The 20366-nt window shown below is 44.1% G+C and overlaps 1 protein-coding gene across 2 annotated transcripts in view; it reads left to right on the forward strand.

Moving 5' to 3' along the window:
- Positions 1-465: 465 nt before the first annotated feature.
- grik3 (glutamate ionotropic receptor kainate type subunit 3) overlaps positions 466-20366 on the forward strand; it is a 100927-nt gene continuing 81026 nt past the window's right edge. Inside the window, exon 1 of one of the 2 annotated variants that reach the window (XM_030393817.1) lies at positions 466-1506. In XM_030393817.1, the coding sequence (XP_030249677.1) occupies positions 1392-1506 (115 nt within the window). In that variant the 5' untranslated portion in view covers positions 466-1391. Of the gene's footprint in view, positions 1507-4004; positions 4183-20366 lie in introns of those variants that run through there. The other variant, XM_030393816.1, reaches the window with a different exon arrangement.

A 20366-nucleotide genomic window follows, 5' to 3' on the forward strand; every position in this document is an offset into this window, starting at 1 on the left:
TGCAGCTCGCGTCTCACGGCTCTTTGCAGGGCATGAAATATGGACAGTCGAGATAGGCGACCGAGCAGTTACTGAGGGGGGTTTAATGTACTCATTGACACAGACAAAATGTCCCAAATAACAGCGATAAGAAGACCCGCTTTGTCAATGGCCCAGTCCTCAGCTGACACTTATTTTCCCTCCTGCAAATAATTCATCCCCATTCACAACACTGTAGGCAGCCCGGAGGGGAGGGTGTCTGTTTTGCTCGTGGCAAAGAAAGAAATAAAAAAATAAAATAAATAATTGCAATTTCCAATCTCTTTGCAGTAAATAAGGAAGAAATCTAGTTGTCATGTCATTCGCATAAAATCTCTCTCTCTTCATATAGAAATGTGTTGGAAAATAGCCGATAACATACTGCACATGTGTGCAGTGACCGGGGGAGAGTAGATAACCGGGTCATTATTGGGATCCCTCTCACCTCCATAAAAAAAATACTTCTTGGACATAGTTGACAAGTATGCGTAACGACGCGTGCCTCTAGTGGCACCGCGGAAGGAGGGTCCGTCAGACGCACGCAGATGCAACGGCTCTCTGCACTACCTTTCCGTCCGCACCAACTAGAAGACATATTTTCGTTCTTTTTTTTATTGTTTGTTTTTTTTGGAAAGACCGCTGTGTGACAAAGAGCCCCTTTTCTGAGCAGATTTGTTGGACCTTCTTCAACGAGCCGGCATCGCGCCATCGCCGCGCGCAACTGGAGAGGAGCGTCGCGGAGCGGAGCGGCTGGTCCACCTTCACAAAGTGTCTGTGTGTGTGATGTGAACAGTTCTCAGGAGCGGAGCGAGGGGCCGGAGTGCTCGAGCTGCAGTGAGACTTTTCTGAACGTCCGAAGTGCGTCCTGCATTCCTCCGCACACTCGTCTTGTGACGCGTTTTTTTCCTCTGTTTTTGTCTTTCGGGGACAGGATCGGTTTTTTCGAGGCGACCCCCAAAGTTCCGCAGGCGCAGTTCTCCTCCTCCACAGCGGTGCAGGAGTCAGGCTCGGCTTGTTGCCGTGGTACTTGCCAGTAGACAGATAGCATCGGCGGTAGGAGGGGGGATACAGAGACTCCTGCAGGCTAATTGTAGCAGCCTGCGATCGCAGGTGTATCAACCGATCCGCCTGTGAGGGGGACTGAGGGGCTTCATCCCGATCGAGCCGCTCTCAGACTTGTGAGTAACAGAGAGAGGGGGGATAAAACAGAAAGAGAGAGCCGAGAGAATGTTGCACCAAGTACAATGAGCGCACATTTGTCGCAGGCACCGAAATCCATACATGCTCCGTCGAGTTCAGTTTTGATGAGCAATTCTGAGTCGTCTTTGGAATTTTAAAAATAACCAGAAAGTGGATCCCGCGACTTTACAACCATGCGAAATACTTGGCTGTCTCCCCGGAGTGCGATTTGGGAATACTGGACATGGCTGATTGCGTGTCTCTTTTGGATTCACTACTCTTACGGGATGCCTCATGTAATTCGAATAGGTAAGTTACACACAGACACACACACACACACACACACGCAGACAGACACAGATGCACGCACACGTTTTGCGTTATAACCTTGAAAGTTGCTCCCCTTATCGGCTCGTTTCGGTGCGGGTCACCATCCGTGCGCTCACAGCGGCAGCCAGTAGTTTTTTTGAGGGGAGGGGGAACTAAACGAGTTGTCTTTTTCACTCTCGTCTCGTGTGTGAATTTGCAGTTCGTTCTTTTTTTCCCCTTTACTTAAACGAGGGGGTGGGGGTCAGGCAGTATGCAACAAGAAGAGCGGTGCGTTATTGCAGACGATTGCCCCGCAAAAATTTTTTTGAGGCTGGCTTCCTGCGCGCAGGGACCGCGCGGTGAGGCGCTGTGGTGTCGCGGTGACCTCTGTGCACTCTGCTGCTTTTTGTCTGTTCCATTTCTTATTTTTTTCCTGCAGCCGGCATGTTGACTCACCAGTTAAATTCAGGGCTCGCCGCCATGCCTTCTGGAAGTGAGTTTGTTAAATAAGAAAAAAAAAAGAAAAAAGAAAAAAAAAGATAAGTTAAAGTATTCAATAAAGAAGATATATTAAAAAAAGGCACCATGAGAAAAAAGTTTCAAACAAGTTTTTATCTTAATACATCAGAGTGCATACACACACACACACACACACACGGCAAAAATGTTCAACTCATCATGTCCGGAGTTGACACGAAGACACACAAACAAGAAGCGGTGTGTGCTGTGTCGCTGCTGCTCTTGTCTCACATCCCAATCTCTCACCGAGGAACAATGTGAGAATTGTCATTCGGAGGGGTGGCCGCCGACGCGATGAAGCATTTTGCGCCGCCGGGAGACAGGACAGGAGCAGAATGAAGATCAATACCGCTTTTTTTTTTTCTTTCTTTTTTGTCACGAGGCGAATCGTTTTTGACATTTGGCGGAGTGCCATGCAGGACAATTACTCAAAATGGCACTGGGCCACATTAACATACCACCACAAGAGCCCGGAGTACAGGCAGGGGAGCGAGCATCCTTTAATGGCATCAGATTTTTTATTTATTTATTTTTTTTGTCTTCGAGGTATAAATAATGGGCCAAAGTGGAATAATGTAACACAACTGCAGAGTGCTCGAACAGAGCTAAATGGCCCTCTCCCCCACCCACCACCACCCTCAAACTAAGACCAGCTGACACATCTGCAAGTCTGAATTTCTTGTCATACATAATTCCCGTCAGGCTCAGCGGGTGGGCAGCGAGCAGCTACATCCATCCAAATGGAAAAAGTTGTTAGACTTTAACAGGATTAATTATAGAGCTCTCTCACCTTGAGTGGATGCTGTCAAGATGTCTGTATGTATTTAATATAAAACTGTGAGAGAGACTCAGGAAACACACACACACACACACACACACAAACACACACACACAAACACACACTCACACACAAAATATTCAACTCTTGAGTGTGTCATGCAGCCGTCCAGCAGGCCTCTGGATGGTCCCTGCGACTGACTGCTGCACCCCGAGGAGCCCCGACTCCCCTGACATGCTGCTGTGTGTGGACTTTGTTTTTTGGGTGATGTCTTAGAGAAACTGCACAAGATCCTCAAAGCCCCCTCCCCCCACAATACTACCCAATCATTTGGTCAAAGGGACAATTTCTTTTTTTTGTTGTTCATTACTGTGGCAGCAGCTCAGATGAAGACCTGAAATAGACTTGACAGGCTTTTGTTTTAAAAGAAAAAAAAAAGAAAAAGTCAAAGTGCTGAGACAATTTTACCTTTGAGATGTGCCACAGCCGCACTACTGCTTTTTATAGAATCTTATCATGGCTTGCGGCAAAGGAGTGGCTTGTTTATTTTTTTTTCCTGTTTGTGTGTGTGTGTGAGACAGAGAGTGTGTGTGAGACAGAGAGTGTGTGTTTCTGAGATTGTATTCTGAGAGGAAAGAGGGACATGTGAAGGGGGAAAGGTCGCTGAATTCGCCTCAACGTAAAAAAAAAAAGAAAAAAGAAAAAAGAAGAAAAGACATTTTAAAAGAAGGGGGCTCGCGCCTTCACGTGATCTTTGTGAGGCTGATCGTTTCTGCACGTGCGGGTAACCGTTTTATTTGGTTCATTTCTACGCGGGAAATCTCTTGCAACATAATATAAAACTGCATTTGCAAAATGATGTTTTTCTATTTTTTTGTTTAAATCGTGGAGAAGCTTGAGGCTGTGCAATGTGTGTGTCCGTGTCCGTGTGTGTGTGTCATTGCAGACATGCTGTAGTATCCTCAGCGAGAGGACCGTTAGTATTCACAGTCTGTTGGTTCGTTTAGGGATGAGCGCCATTTTGAGTGGCTGTATAGTGGACATTTTTTTATTTTTTTTTACCCCTTCTCCCTCCTTTTTTTGGTGTAATTTGGTACTTGGTGTGCAAGTGGGTGTTGCTCTGTGTCACAACCACCCTGCTTCAAAAAAAAAAAAAAAAAAAAAAAAAAAAACCAACAGAGGGCTCTCTCATAGTCGGAGCACGGTGGCCGACGTCGCTCCCCGGCACTGGTTACCAACACAAACAAGCCAGTGAGAATCATGGAAGGTGGGCGGTGGTGTTTGAGCGCGGCGCTCTCGGTCTGTGCCGTGTCTGCTCTTGGTTAGGTGGCCTGTGCAGTTCTCCAAGTACACCATCTGGGTAATGGTGGGCATCCAAGGTAGAGTTGTCGCCATTGATTTTAGTGCCTTTTTACAGCGCATCGCTCTAAGTTGAGGCCAGATGGTCGCTCCCGTCTCATTCTCCGGCTTCTATTTGTCGGGGGGGTGGGGGGGGGATAAAAGACCACTCCTCCTGTATTTGTCCTCTTACCCGCTGTGTGCTTCTCTTTAGTCTCCCCTCCGCCTGCCTTTCGTCTTTCCTTTTTTGATTCCTTTTTGTCCCCTACTCCGCCTGACATGTTTTGCAACCTCTCATCTCATCCAGGAGCCGCTTCGGGTTGATAATGCAGTGTTGTTATAATAAAGATGAAAGTGCTGGAGGACGTGGATGTGATTTGCCTCTCAGGAGGCGGCACCGGTCTATCAATAATTTGCCAACATTTGAATCAGTAGTACGTCGAAGCAATTGGATGTGATTTTAAAATTTTTTTTTGGAACGTGCCTTCTCTGTGCTTTTTTTGTCCTGCAGAGTTCGTTAATTTTCCCGTCACACGAATGCATTCATCCATACGTGTTCTGTATCTCTTTGTTGAAGCGTACAGTAACGACAGATTATTATATGTTTTTCTCTGTTCATCTGCAGATTGATGAAACTAATTCATCATTTGTTGTCTCCTCTCTCTCTCGCTCTCCCTCCGGCTGAGGTCATTCACTGCCTGACAGGGATTTATTGAATAATCAATTACTTTATCTACCTAATACTTAAAGCACTTAATCAGTGCCAGTTAATCAATCTCCCTCATGATTTCATGTTGATTTCATTTCCTTGGCTGCTCGCTCTGCCCCCCCCTCCCCCTTCCCTTACAACACCTGGTCACATGCATTCTTCATTTTTCTTTCGCTCTCGCCCTAAAAACACTTAGGGCAGCCACGACCACAGACTTCATTATTATCGTGCGTGAGAAACGGCCCCAGACATTTCTAAATGTGAGCTGACGAATGTGCACCACTTGAAGCGGCGTGCCGTGCCGACCACTCGCGAGCTTCAGCGGGATAAATCAGGGTTTGTGGTCACCACTTTGGTTGAAGTCCGCAAACACACAGAGCCACTTCAGAGGCTCGTCTTTATCCCCACACCAGCAGCAGCAGCAGCAGCAGCAGCAGAGACACAGAGAAGTTTTCATGTGATTAACTCTTCTGGCGAGCATAAGAGAGTGCATTTCTCCCCGAGATCCTCCTCGCCGGAGTTTGTGCAAATGTCTTATCCGAAATGACTCAGGCATATTTCAAGAGACCCGGGGAAAGCTGTAATGGTACTTTGCAATTCTACTTTTAACAAAGTCAAACCCAGAAGGGCCGCTTGTATCGAGAATCGCCCGCAGGAGGACGGATTTGGACTGGGCGACGAGAAAGAGGGAGGGAGCGAGAGGGAGAGGGAGGGGAGGGCATTTTTTAAAGAAGTGTTTGGTCGATGAAAAGGGAACAGTGAGGAGAGACGTCGCATCAAAAGTTGTATCAAATTAAGACGACCATCAGTCGCTGAGTGCAAATGAATATTTCATTTTCATCTAAATTTAATCTCTCCCCAGACAGTGAGAGGAAGCAAAGGAGAAGCCTGGTGGTGGAGGTTCGGGGTCCGGGGAGTAGTCGTGGTGAATATGAACAAAGGCTGGTAGAGGTCACAGAAGAATTGGATGCGGGGAGAGGCTTTCTTTGATGTGTAATTCCATTATCTGTTCGCGGAGCGCAGCGATTGAGGGAGGGAGGAATACAGCGGTTTGTTTTTTTTACCTGCGCTGCTACCCCACCCCCTTAATCCAGTCGTCCAAACACGGACGGGATAAATGCGCCGCTAAAGGAAACATCGGAGGTCTATTTTTCTGCCTCTCCCGCGTCTCAGGCACCTTAGCCTCAACGCACGCGGAAGGACGCGCGACTACATAAAGCCATACCACCATCCGCAACGTTCTTCCAAGCATATGTCTGGTCTCAGTAGGCCTCTTGTACACAATCCAATTCCATTCTCTCTGTCAGCACACTCGCGGCTCGTCATTAGCTTCAATCTCGCTGATGAGAAACGGCAGATGTTCGTTTTGTCGAGCAGAGGGGCCCGTCTCTGAGCGCGCTGTCTTCTGTAGTCGCCTGTGATCCTGCTTCGACGTATTAGAAAACAACATCCTACCTCCACAAACAAATATGCGGCTCGTGGCGTGCGGAAGACTGTGTTTTTTTTTTTTACTGAAGGTGCGGTGGCTGTCGCTCGGTGGAGCCAGTCAACGCGCATTAAACACGCCGTGTGAGTCCAAGTCGAAGTGTATCAAATAAACCTCGTGTTTATGTCTCAGACGAGGTGAAATAAATGTGTATTGCTCTGAAAATGTGCTCCTGAAGTGTCTGATGACTAACACTAACAAGTCAGGGAAGTGCAGGTGCTTAGGCTCCTTGTTCAGTCACACATAATAATGATCATCCAATAATCCGAGCCACTAGGGGCTAATAGAGCGGATCTACCAACCAGTAAGATAATCCTGTGACACAGCAGGGTCCCATCTAGCCCCAGCTAGCTTAGCCTAGCTGCCGCTAACACACCAGATGGTGTTTTCATATCGTACTACAAAGTGGGTGCTCTGCAGTGAAAGGTCTGCTGCAAGCATATGCCTCTGATGCCTATTGAAATAAATAAGGTGGAGAGTTCCTTATGGCTCTGAACGTCATCCTTTTCTATCAGGAGTGAGGAATTCACTTTATTTCTGTGAATGTTATTTTGCATAGAATAATTATTTGGTTGTCATGTGTAACCATGTGGGGATAGGCCAGGAGCTTAAAAGACCATTTTACCAAAATTACAAAAAAAAAAACCCATACTCTCTTATTTACCCAGAACACCATGCAGATAGTTTTAGTTTCGTGTGTTTTGGTTTGGAGATATCGACCTTGAGATTTCTTCTTCTACCCAATGACTGCAGAGGTGAGTGTAATCTTGAACACTACAAAAATGATTTTTTAAAACTAATTTAATTTTCATTCTGGATAATCTACATAACAAGGACGTTTCTTGGGTTGAAAGAAGCTCCTCTAATAATCCAGAGAAACAGGGATATTTACTCTGAGAAGACACAGTGCTATTGAAATAAGGCAGATATCTCACAGACAGCAATATGTTAATCTCTAAAGAGCATTCTAAAAAACATTAACTCAACCGTGCTTCAGTATAGGCCGTAGAGTGTATACCTCCGCCAGCGCCTAACCCTAACAGTCCCCATTCATTCAATCCAGACTCACCGAATAGCCCCGTAGCACTTTAAATCTTAAACCACCCAAAACTGCTTAACCACAATTCAAGATCGCCTGATCTAAGATCTGCATCAGTTTATATTCACTCAGCGATTCTAGCCATCGAAATACACCAGATTGTTTTCATCACGATCCATGCATTATTCCCTGAGAAACCACCAGTGTCGCAATGCTGATGTAAAAGAAAATGGAAATGGAAAAAGGGAAAAATGGATCCCTCCACTTTCCATCCAAGTTTCTTTGAAATCCTTTCAGTGTAATCCTGCTGACAGACCAACCAACCAACAAACCAATCAACCAACAAACGGACATAGGTGTAAAACATAACCTCCTCGGCAGAGGTTGAAATAAAGGACAAAAACAATAAGGACATAAAATGAATACAGAGAAAATTCTTTGCTTAAATTAAAGGAATGAAATGGAAGAAACCAAAATGAAAGAACAGTTAGTGATGTTTTTCTGAAAAGCAACAAGTGCATCAAATATGAAAGACTGTTTGGAGATAATTCTACAGTTTTGTTGTAACTGAAAAGTGTTGCATCCCTAAAACATACAAGGGAAAGATCAAAAAGATTTGTAAAGGGGCGTGTCAGCACCTCCCAAATGTGCACCTTGAACAGAAGGGTGGGTCTGTAGCAGGGTTGGACCCGGTCACACATCCCTATTATCTGCATGGTTTGATTGCATTAGAGGCTTGTGAAAAACATAGAACCAAAACAGACCTGTTGTAATTTGGGTGAAGCCACCCTTTAAATGCACAGTATTGTAACTTCTGCCACTAGGAGACCCTTAATAAAAAAAAAAAAGCCAAACTCCTCAGTCTCTGACATACCATCTGATGTTTCACATGCACTACTTTGAATAAAACTACGTATTTCTCCGCATTCAAACATTATTGTAAACATTTAGGATAATTCAAATACACAACCAAACAAAATACGTTATGTAGGTCCAGTCATTTTTAAACATTTTAATGTAGAAATATTCCATTTAATCGTGTAAGTATCTTCATACAACTCAATGTGGAGCCGTCCATCAGAAACAACAGCCTGATTGATTTGCTCCACAATCTGCCCGGGTCGCCCCGCGGGCCCCTGAGAGACTCAGTGTCATTGCAGCAGGATGTGTGCTTTTTGGATTTGACAGTGTTTTGAAATTCATGGCATGTCAATGCTGGCTATTTCCTTGTGAACGTTTCTGTACCAAGGCAATGAATCAAATTTCATGCTCTAGCCATTTGTCTTTATTATGTGCCCTTGTCCTTTCCATTTGACTCTCCCATCTCAGCACTGCTCGGGGCTCCGCTGGAGAAGTCGAATAACATCAAAACAGTCGGAGAAGAAAAGCTTGATCACGGGGCATTTTCCCCCTCTCAGGGTCATGCTAGCAATATAACATAGTTAATTAAAATGATCTTGTTGGAGGTAATTTGGTGATTATTTTTTTGTACATTTCTGCACGGGGTGTAATTTGTCTTGACTTTTTTCCCAGGCAAGCTGTATGTTGGCACACACACACACACACCGCAGGCGCAGGCAGCAAGTGCTGCGGCAAAAGAGACGGAGTGAGGGGGGAAGAGCGAGGGTGGCTACATAGACGAAGCTAGGGGACTCTTATTTAGCTTGTTAATTAGCTTGAACCTTTTGATCCCAATTTTAAAACCCGCCACGTTGCAATGCTGCTGCCTTTTGTGTGTTGCCCCGAGCCAGATAAAACTAAGCTTTATTCCCGTGCCTTTCAAACACCGTGGCATTCACCGGAGCAGCATTAGCGTTGCTTTTCCTGCTCCGCGTTAGCGTCGTCCTTATCTATTCCCAGACGCCCTGTGTAAACTTGGTCACCTCTGACACCTCGGCTACGTACGGCCACGCACAGGCATCGCAATAACGAGACCTTTTCTCCCCGCCGCTTCAGAGCAATCAGGAATTGACAGTCGGGGGTATCAGCCGCATTGCACAGGTTTAAATCCTATTTAACTTGGGCTAAGGACAATGAATGGAGGGTGACACCGTTTCATTCTGCCCTTTTAATCAAGCTCTCATTGTTATAAATGTCAGGTCTTGGTTGTGTGATTCCCTCAAATTGCTGTTCCATGACTGTAGGGAGGTGTGTGTGTGTTTAGGAGAGAGAGAAAGACAGAGAGAAGAGAGGAAGTGTGAGTATGTGCATGACAAGGGGATGTATAAGGGGAGCTGGCATAGAATCCCTGGAGCGTAGGGGTAGAGCAGGAGTTACTAATCAACTGTGAGAGAGTAGGCTAGAGAAGACTCGCCCTCTATTTTCCCCCCAGAGAGAGAGAGAGAGAGCGGAGGAACAGATAAGACAAACCTCTTCAGGCCAAAACCACTACAAATGAATGGCTATCACCAAAAAATATCAGGCAGGGAGGGAGGGCAAACAGAGATCCACCCGCCTCCTCCCACATGCTGCCTCGTATTCTGCCCCCTTCTCCTTCTCCGCAGTAAAAAATGCGACCGCGGGAGGTGTATAAGACTCGGGGGTTAGCTCTCCAACCCCGCGTGCTCGTCCCTCTGCTGATGGATAGCCGGGAGGTTGAAAGCCAATGTCAATTTAGTTAACACAGCCAATACCCAGAAGATTCCACTCAGCACTCGCAAGCCGCGTGCAGGGAAGACAATGTGGGATGGTTCCCTCTCCTGTCTCAACGAATGTTTCACCGGCTGCCGATCTACAGTCCAGGTCGCCCCCGGAGAGCGGCGCGGCTAACCGCAAAACGCTCCCCGGTGACTCATCTGAAGACAGCTTGTCTGCGTGCGACCAGGTTCAGATATATGGGACAAGACGGAGATTATCATTGACAGGGTGATGAAGAGGAGAAGGAGGAGGAGGAGGAGGAGGAAGGGAGACTGTGGGTGGTTTAAGGGCCAGCAGTGCCTTTTTTTTTTTTTTAAGTAAAGCTATCAGTGTTGCTTGTATAAATTCGGGCCTCGAATGCAAAGCCAGAGACGGTGGTAGCTGACTGTCCTGCAGGTGTTCACCCTCTCGGATGATTGCTGTCATAGTAACCAAAGCTCACCAAGTAGCGTATGATTGGTGGAGATAATAGCATGTGATTAGTCATCTAAGCAGCAGGTTTTTCTTTTTTTTTTCCTTTGTTAAATCAATTCTCTATCACAGAGAGTTAATGAAAAAATTAGACTCCTGATTGTTTTGTTCCTAAATCATGTTTTCCAGTCTCAAGTGCTCCTGTTTCTTCGCTGCCAGCCTCAAGTGTTTTTACCTCCACTCGCTCATCAGTCCTGCTTGTCTTTGTGCGTTGATGTTTTTTGGGGTTTTTTCGCCGCTGCACCCACCTTCGCCTTAAAAAAAAAAACAACCCTCGAGAACGTTATCACTTTCTCATAGCTTGTGAATCTAGAATAGTCGGAAGCTATCATTTTAATGCATTAAACCATGAATAAGTGCATGCAGAGTAGAACTAGTTTTTCAAATGTTATGAAAGAAAAACAGCCCATTTTGTTGTCCTCCTCAGTGTCAGTCGATCAGAGTGCACAGGGGTAGAACACATCCAGAGTGGTGCTGTGCGATTGATCAAGATGTTATCAAACTGGCAAGAGGTCCAAGTGCAATATTCAAATCGCAGAAGCTGCAATGTTTTTGAAAAACACGTTTTTGAAAAATCCGTATTATAAGGATGCACTGTAGTACTGCAGAGACGTCCATAAATCTCCATCCTCTCAAGATGTAAGAAAAAAGCATTTGTTTACAACAAATCCCAACAAATGTCACATCATCATGATTTTAATAGTCAATGAAAATGAAAGAAATGTCATGCACAAATGTGGCAGTTGTAACATCTGTGAAATTAATACCAATGTATCGTGGAGAGAAGAAGAGAAAACTCAACTTCACACAATCCCCCCCCACACACGTTTTTAACCGCTAGACATCAGTGCTGTGTTCATGCTCGTCCGCAGAAATAAAAGCAGAATCGAATCCGTGACAGCCGAAATAACGCCAGCCGAACCACAAGCTATGCTCCTAATTGCTTTTCACCAAGAGTGAAAATAATACCATGAAATTTGCCTGCGCCAAAATAATCTGCAATCAGCAAGTATTATCTGGTTTGATGAAAAGGATCAACTGAAGTAACGCCGCAATAATCGCATGCAAATTTAATGAGACATCTGCAGTGTATTAGGCTGATTATTTTTCATTGGTAAAGCAAACAATGCATGTCCTCCTTCGCCTGCCATTTTACTCGCAAATCCCCATAAAACATTAACATCAGATCAGGCATCTTTTAAAAGCACATTTTGCAACATGCAGAATATTTAATAAATGTATCAGTTAACACTAGAGTGCGTGGGCATCCTCAAACCTGGGCCTCTTCTCTTGTAATAAAGGTTGGATGTAATTATAGGTTGAGCAAAAATGCAAAACATTTTCTTTTGTGAGTCAAAACAGGGAAAAGAAAAAGAGCCTCATCACTGTAAATACATGTCTAGCCTTACCAGCCTGCAAAGAAGATGGCACACAGTTAAGAAATGGCAATATTCGAAAAGGCCAATTAGAAATGTCACCAACTGTACGCAAGTGAGAGCGACCTAATGGTGGTTAATGAGAACATCTATAGCCATCATGAGGCCATTATACCTCTGACTTACATTAACACCACGTGCATACAATGAAAATTTGTAAATCCTCCCCAATTTAGAGTCCCAGCAAATGCTCTCCTCTTCCCGCCTCGTTTAAACAACCAAATTGCAGTTTCCCTCCCAACTTGCCTTTTTGAGCGCATTTGCCGTTTCACATCAAGGAGGCCTTTGTTAGCCTGATTGGTGCTTGGGAGGAAATTTATAACCATCAGAACATTGGCCACATTTAAAATAATTGGCACCACGCTGGCATCACAGAATTAATGCTCAGTTAATGTCCTGCTTAGCCTCCCTCTGCACTGTTCACATATGGATCGCCTGTCTGCCAGAAGGGTAATTACTTCAAATGTTGTTAGGACCATTCCCACTGTATGGAGACCACGGGCTGCTGCAGTACACAGAATAAAGAAGAAAAAAGCAATCTCTTAATGTAGCAATTTAAAAAGAGGGTGGAAATGGGTCACAATACATCTTACAGCTGGCGTTTGGCATTTATTTATGTAATAACAAACTGATCAGGAAAAAAAAAATTCTAGCACCGAATCAATTGGTTGACCAGCCGACTTTTAATTGGTAATAATTGTAATGAATCTTTTATTTCATTTTTCAAACAAAAACACCTTAGATCCCCAGTTTCAACTCCTCAGTTGTGAGAATAAACTGTTTTTCTTCATTTTAGATGATAGTTAATCAATATTTCCTGGTTCTTGGACATTGGGAGATATCAGAAAATGTAGAAATTGCAAGTAATAATAATAACTGCCAGGCTAGAACAGCACCTGGACAAGATACACCGCACGCACACTGGAGTTAACTTGTAGTTCATCTTCAAAAAAGGCAGCAGTTGCAAATATTTCTTTGATTTAATGACCAAAAAAAGTAGGACACATTTATTATGTGCAGTCTGCAGTCTTTCAAATTCAGGATTCATCTGTTAACTTTTTAAAATGAAAAGGCTGCTGATTGTTTATCCTAATTAGGGCCCGAGCAGGTAACGACCCGCGAGGTCCCAATTGTTTTTTTGGTGATTATTATTTTTCATTATTTGTTATTTGTTATATTTGGTACATACCCCAAAACTCACCAAACTTGAAAAGTAAGTCACACCTGGCGAAAATGTTTGTTTCTTTCTGTATTTCAGTGGGTTAGGACGCCAGCAAGACTGAAAATAGTACCTCATTTTGTATTCATGCAATAGATAATCGATCCGGACTAGAGAATCGTTTTAAATTGAAAAGCACTTCTGAATTGAATCGGAGACACACAAATCGGAAACAAATTGAATTATGAGATTGCCAAGGATTCACACCCCTAGTTGGAACTTTATGTCGACCATTCAAATAATGTTTACAGATGATATCGTCCCAAAGAATCAACGTGGTAATCAATGACGAAGCTAATTCATTTCTAGCGGCCCCAGTTTAAGATTAAGGTTGAGGGCCAGTTTCATACAGAATCCAACACAAAGACCTCGAAACGTCTCTATAGAGAACATTCTATTGTAAGAATTCAACAGTCTCCTTTTGTTGAAATGCATATGTCCCTTGTACCCAGCACGGAGGGATCAGAGATTTAACCGCACCAGGAGGAGGGACGACTTCAAAAGGGGAGGAATATTATAATTTCTTCCTCTATCAGGGCCTTGTGGAGACCAATGGACAATCAGCAGGGTTCGTAAAATAGGTTTCCAGTCTGTAGTGATGGCTGAGGCTCAAGCTCAGACAGATCAGAGAAATTTCATTGTCAATATTCTGCCTATGCATTGGAGGACACCACAGGATGACAGGATGAGCCTCGTGTGTGTGTGTGTGTGTGTGTGTGTGTGTGTGTTGCTCTTCTTCGAGTGGAGCCCATTAGTGCAGGGAGCCTCTCCAGCCACTGTCAAAACTTAAAACAGAGAATGGGAGGAGGTATTACCTCCAATTACGTGCTGTGGTGCATCTGTGAAGTCTGAGCACTATCATGCTGCCAGGCTGTCAAGACTTTTGTCTGTTTATTAATTCATTTTTGTTTCACATTATACGTATCATGGTGATGGAAAAAGGAACCCCCTCTTCCCCTTTTTCTTGTCTCCTTCTTTATTACCCGTCGCCCTGTCCTTGACAAAAGAAATAACCATTTATTTGAGGTCGTGTTCTTTTAAGAGGCTAAAAGATAAGCTTTTGTTTGGGTTTCATTCAGTTGTTCCTCCTCTTTTCTTACCAGACAGAAGATGTGACTCGGCTAACATATGCTCATTGTGTTAATCCCTCGCCAGGGTAAAATGAGCACTCCCTTGTCCCACCTTTCTTGACCCGTACCCCTTCTGTCTCCTCAGCGCAGCTGTATCACAAGACTTACATTTCAATTTGCAAGCCCAATCACTGGGATCTTATGAGCTGCCGGTCGGAAAGCAATTGAGCCTCATTCAATTTGTTCCCTCTCGTGTTTCCAATCTATTTATGATTTCTTAAAGATATTAAAAAGGCTCTGCAGGACCAAAACTTCTTGCATTCTTTTCGTTTCTTTTCCTCACACTTCATTTTGATTGCACCCACCCGCCACCTTTGCCTCCATCCAGTGCTTCCCCCGGTCATCTGTGCACCTTGATTTGAGAGTCGAACACGGGGGCTCGGGGTGGAAATAACAGCACATGGAAATGGGTTGGTGATTGCCTTCCTCCCAGCCTGGTGATGGAGGGTTTGAGTGATCGCGCCCCTCAAGCCCCTCCTTGGTGGTTGATTAGCTGTGGAGCCCTGTAGCTCCGGAGTGACACACTGGCTCATCAGACCCTCAGCCTGTCAGGGACCCCCTTGATTGCATGGTGCTTCATAATTGTCCCCCGTTCTGCTTTAGTGTCCGGTGCCACCTCATCTACATGCCACGCGATGCTTGACTTCTCCTGTTGCTTTTCAGAATGTACACACATTGAAAGGAGATGTCACAGGGGAGTTTCATCCATCTGGGAGATCTCATTACCGACTGGTGACAACACAGTAAAGCTCTTTGAGACATTCAATGCATAGTATTCATTGTAAAGCGCAACCGGTTTCTAACACACTAGTCATAAAAATGATCCCTCAGTCGCAATGTACAAGAATGGAAAAGGTCCATGCTGGTCTATGGGATGCTGTGTAATAAAAATGCAGTTTGGATTGTATGGATGAAAGATTGGACGGAATTGGCGGCTGCAGAAATGCGGGACAACATTTGTGTCGAGGAGCGCTTCCTCTTTCTTCCTTCTCTCTGTCTGCCAGCACCAGCAGCTGCAGTTGGGCCCGGTGTAATGTCTTTTTTAGTAAGGCAATTGGAAAAGAATTGCCATCGTGGCATTTATAATCATTGAGTTGGTAGACATGATTGAAAGTTAAAGCAGTCAGAACGGAGAACTCTGCAGGTTCTGGCCCAGGTTATTGATTCGTATAGCTTATGTGGGTGAACTGCCCTGGGTGTGCAACTCATCAAATCATAAACTGTATTAATTATTTTTATGTCCTGGCATCAGCCTCTGGGGACACTTGAATTTCTTTAAGTTGAGATTTGTGCCCATGCCACGGCGATCAAGCTGTAATACACTGGCTGACATCGGTTTGAAATGAGTCTTATGACAGCTGTGAGTAACGACCCAAAATGTCTGGGTGGATTCAAGGATTTGAAAATACATCACAGATTTAATACAAACTGAGCAAAAACATTCTGTACACATCGGGGTGCAAATATGCAAGTATGCAAAGGATTCAGAGGATTTCGAGCTAGATGGGGCTAAAGATACACAGAGGTCAGAAGACAGAGTTCACCATCCTGACTCAGCCTGAGGGAAGAAGATTGTTCTCAGTCTCTCCGTGTTGGACTATTGGAATTGTCTTTTGCCGGGGTACTATTGCAAGTCTTGCAGAGTGAGGAGTGGAGATTTGAAGGAATGCTCAGCCAAACTGACCACTCTCTGTAGGGCTCTGCGGTCCTGAGCAGCGCAGTTGCCGTGCTGGTTGGTAATGCCCTCTGGTTGGATGCTTTCCACAGCACCAGAGTAGAAGGTCTTTAGGACCCCTAGAGAAACTCTCTAAAGCTGTCTGGGGTGGTAAAGGTATTAACCTTTCCTCTCCTGATGTCAGTATGTATGGTCAATGGTGCTCATTCTTTCCACAGCTGTCCCACTAACTCTCAGGGCTGTAAAGCTCTTGTACTGCTTCCTCCAATAATCTACAACCAGGTCCACCATTTGCTGACCCTCAATAAAGCTGCATTTCCACAAAAGTGCTTTCGATATAGTCAACTTTGAACCCCTATGTAACCCGTGGTAACTGTACCTCAGCAGCTTTAGAGGTAACCCCTTTCACTTTTCCAGCAGTTGGGAAAAAATAGGAGAAACTGGTCTTAACTCTGAAGAAGTTGCTGCATTTATTAACTGACATGCCATGACCTCATACATTACTTTAGAAAAGACAAAAGTAGAGTTGTAGAAATCCTACATCAGAGCACAAACGGAGAAATGTCTCTGGTTGTTCTGACTGACCCGTCAGTGGTCTGCGGTATTATAACGCCACCTTTTGTTATCCGATCAGTGTGCTGGGTACTTCAACCCCAAGGTTAACAGAAATCAGGTTGCACGGAGCTGTTGTTTTGGTGCTATTAACATCTTTTGGTAATGGAAATGCAAATACAACTATTCTTGTTTTTGTTTTTTTGACCTAATATTTTGGGCTTTTTAGCCTTCATTGTGATATTACAATAACAGAGTTAAGACCCCCTCACGTGGGCCCACGCTCTACCAGTGAGCTATCAGGGCACCCAGAGTGCAACCATTCTGATGTGTGATGAACTAAACTGAATTGGAGATCCAGCTTATCATGACTGTGTCATCAGCAGACTTGATGATGGGGTTGTTTCTCACCACACAGTCTTGTGTGGACAGGGAGTACATCAAGAGGCCAAGTATGCAACCTTGGGGGGTACCTGTTTATTATTTTTTCCTTTAAAGGTCCAGCCTGTCTGCCGTGTCACTTCCACTCTCCAGATAGTTGTGATGACCTCCAGCCAGTCAGCTCAGCGGCTGCTTTTCACTCAACCAAGACACATGAAATGACATCCCTCTGCTGACACTCATGGCACACACAGCACCTACATAGTAAAACTTCAAATGTAAATGACAAGCTCTGTGTCTTATAGAATAACTTGGCTGCTGTTTGTGATGTGTGCAATTGAATGTTACCACATGCCAGCTTTTATCTTATTTTTTAAGCAAATAAGTGGTGACTGCAGCCAGAGGCGTATTCATGTCCAGGCTTTATACTCACCAAATGGGTTTTTTTTCCTGTTGTCAAACTTAGAAGAAAATCACTCAGTCGTGTTTGTTGGTGCATTTTGCTTCTTTTATTCTCATTCTCCTGATGCCAGAAGTAACAGCGTGGTCTTCGATGGCTTACTTTTGCTCTGGCTTTTTCTCGTTCCTTTGCTTTTGTGTAATCTTCTCATCCGCTCTAATTGGGCACATTTACTTTTTTCACCCATTACAGTTTCAGTGATTTCACCTGCTATATGTTTACTAGACCCGGAGCACAAAATGTGACCCCCCCCCCCCCCATTTTGTGTGTTTGATAGAGATTATAGTGTCACAGCTCTCAAATGAAATAGGACTCCGTGTCAGCCTTGTACAGGGTGATAGACTTTACTGTGCCGGAGGTGAGGTGTATTGAAAAGTAAATCCACCATCATATTCAGCTCAGGCATTTACATAAGACGACGAGGGCTTGTCGTAACATTACACATTTGTTCAGTCAGGAAATGAGTCAAAGTGTTCGCGGTGCGTCAAAAGGGAAGCCTCAGAGGAAATATTGGCTTTGTCAAGGGGTCCCTAGATGGTGCTGTATCCAGGGTAAAATTGACATGTTGGTTTACCTCTACTCTCCTTGGTTGTTTGTGTCGGAGCGTGCAAGTGAAAGATAACAGGTAACACAAGTAGTGTTGATAGTTTTGTGTTTTCGCACGAACTGGCTGTGGAACTTGAACACTTAACATCGGTCAAATTATTGAGGTCAAAACAGTGATGCTTGGGGATCAATTTAACAGCTTTTTGTTTGATTATGGCCCCCCTTTCTCATACTAACCTCTTTGTGCGACGCATCTGAAGATGTTATGTACTGTTTCGTTGGCAGGGGAAGCACGAGTTCACACCTTTGTGATCTCAAGGCTTGTGATGATTCTGATGAAAGTCTTTCAACAGCTGAAACATTTGTACTCTGGCTGCACAAACTCAGTCTTGCCTATAGCGGGCTCTGTTTCTGGGTTATTGATGGGCCATTGTTAGAATTACATGTCAAGGTGTTTCCAACGAAGTGAGGTTAAGAGTTGAATGTGGAGCTCGAGTGTGTTGAGGGCTGCTGATCAATCTCTGCACATTCTGTTTGAACAGTCAGGCAAATTGAGGGTAAACTTTTTACTTAAGTGAACTGTTGACCAAAGGGAATGAAGAAAAACGCATGGGAAACTTCCTGCAAAGCCAGATAAGACAAGCGATGCCTTTTGCACTTAATCATGAACCAGTGACGGAGCAACAGTGTTCATAGAGCCTTATCACACCAAACAAGGGCCAGTATCCCCTCAGGTGTTTAGGTTAGGCCATTAATTAACAAACATCCTTCTTTTCTTTCACTTTTTGATTCCTTGTAGAGTATTGCAGCTCATCGTCATGAAGTAGGTGTTGCCTGTAGCTTGTTGACATAGTGACTACTTGCATGTCAGGCAGTAGAAATGGAGTTAAAGAGTAAAGGTCTGTTGGTGCTGCTTCTCATTTTGCAAAGCAAGTTTTGGTCCAATTCAATGGTGTGTCAAATCTGGTTGCTTGCTCCATTTTGGACTGTTCAGTTCTGTCTATTCCCTTAAAGGTCCAGTGTAAATGATTTCAGGGATTCTATTGGCAGATATGAAATATAAAATTCATAATAATGTTTTCACTAGTGAAGTGTTGAATGAGTTGTGTTTTTGGGCCCTTAAAATTAGACTTTCATATCTACCAAAATAGCAAGTCCTCTTTCAGGGAGTCTGCCAGGCCCCAAGGAACTGTGAAGCCAATTTGACACAGTGGCCAAACCGTGTCATTACACCAAGACGCTTTCCCATACGTTTACACTGTGAAAAAAGTGTCCCTAAAACGCTTGATACGTTTTAAGAGCGTCACTACCCCTGTGAAAATGACTTGCTCACAATCAGATGAGCAAGTCACAACAGTGCAGAAATGCTGCACCATTAAATTGTTTTATTCCTATTCACGTTAGCGCCGAGTCTCAAGTGGGCATGCTCTCTGGGCTCCACGATGCTGAAAGTATGCACCAGATGAGGTTAATTTCACACCACGGAAGTCAAACTTTTTTGGCTTCATGCTCCAATAAGCAACATTAATAGGGATTTACGTGGCTCTGCATTTGAAGCTGCATCCAGAATTGCCTTAAAAGTATCCATGGAATCTGTCATGTTGCACCGTCATGTTTTCACAGTAGCCCAGAATGGAAAAAAAAGACACTGGCTCTAGCGAGGACCTTTAGCATTTCTTGCAATCCTGATGATTCACAGTTGGTCAATGGTGTGAATTCACATGTCAAAGTTCAACAAAATGCATCGCTGCGTGAAAGCGCTGTGTCAATTTACTTCAAACCCACTGCTGCATTGAAATGAATCGATTTCTGGAATTCCAACAGAACAGAGCCCAGAGGGGTGTTGCTTAACTTGTTAACATGTTGGAAGCTTTATGTTTTCATGTAAACTGCAGTAGGCGCAGCATGTCACACTCGTCTCAACAAATCAGCTCACTGTGGGCGTTGCTGTTATATCATCCCTCCTGTGTGGATGTATTTTATATAAACTGGAATGTAAGCAGTCACTCACATCGATGACTAAGGCAACAAGAAGCTGTGACAGCGAGTATTGTGTTTGAATTAACATACGCTCAGCTGCATCAGACCTCGTTACAGCTCCGAGTAGAGCAGATGCCAAAACACTAACTCTGCCTCCACTGGAAATGGGGCCTGATTGCTGCTGGGTATTAGTAGGCATTTGGTAAATATATGATTATGGGGATTGTGCTTTCAACATATTCTTGTTTCTTTTATGGGTCAAGTACAATTCCAGAAAAATGGGTCTTCAACACACACAGGAGCTAAGGTGATAAGCTTGGTGAGGGGAGTTGCTCAGCTATGTAGCATGTCAGATGTTTGACGTTTTTTGTCACAAACAGAATAAAAATAAGTCATATTACCTCAAATTATACATAATCCCTGAATTTATAATTCTTGATTTTTACTGTGTGTGCCTTTGCAGACACAGTATATACAAATAAATGAATGAAAGGTTTTTCACCC

Source organism: Sparus aurata, chromosome 17 (genome assembly GCF_900880675.1).
Source record: "Sparus aurata chromosome 17, fSpaAur1.1, whole genome shotgun sequence".
NCBI lineage: Eukaryota > Metazoa > Chordata > Actinopteri > Spariformes > Sparidae > Sparus > Sparus aurata.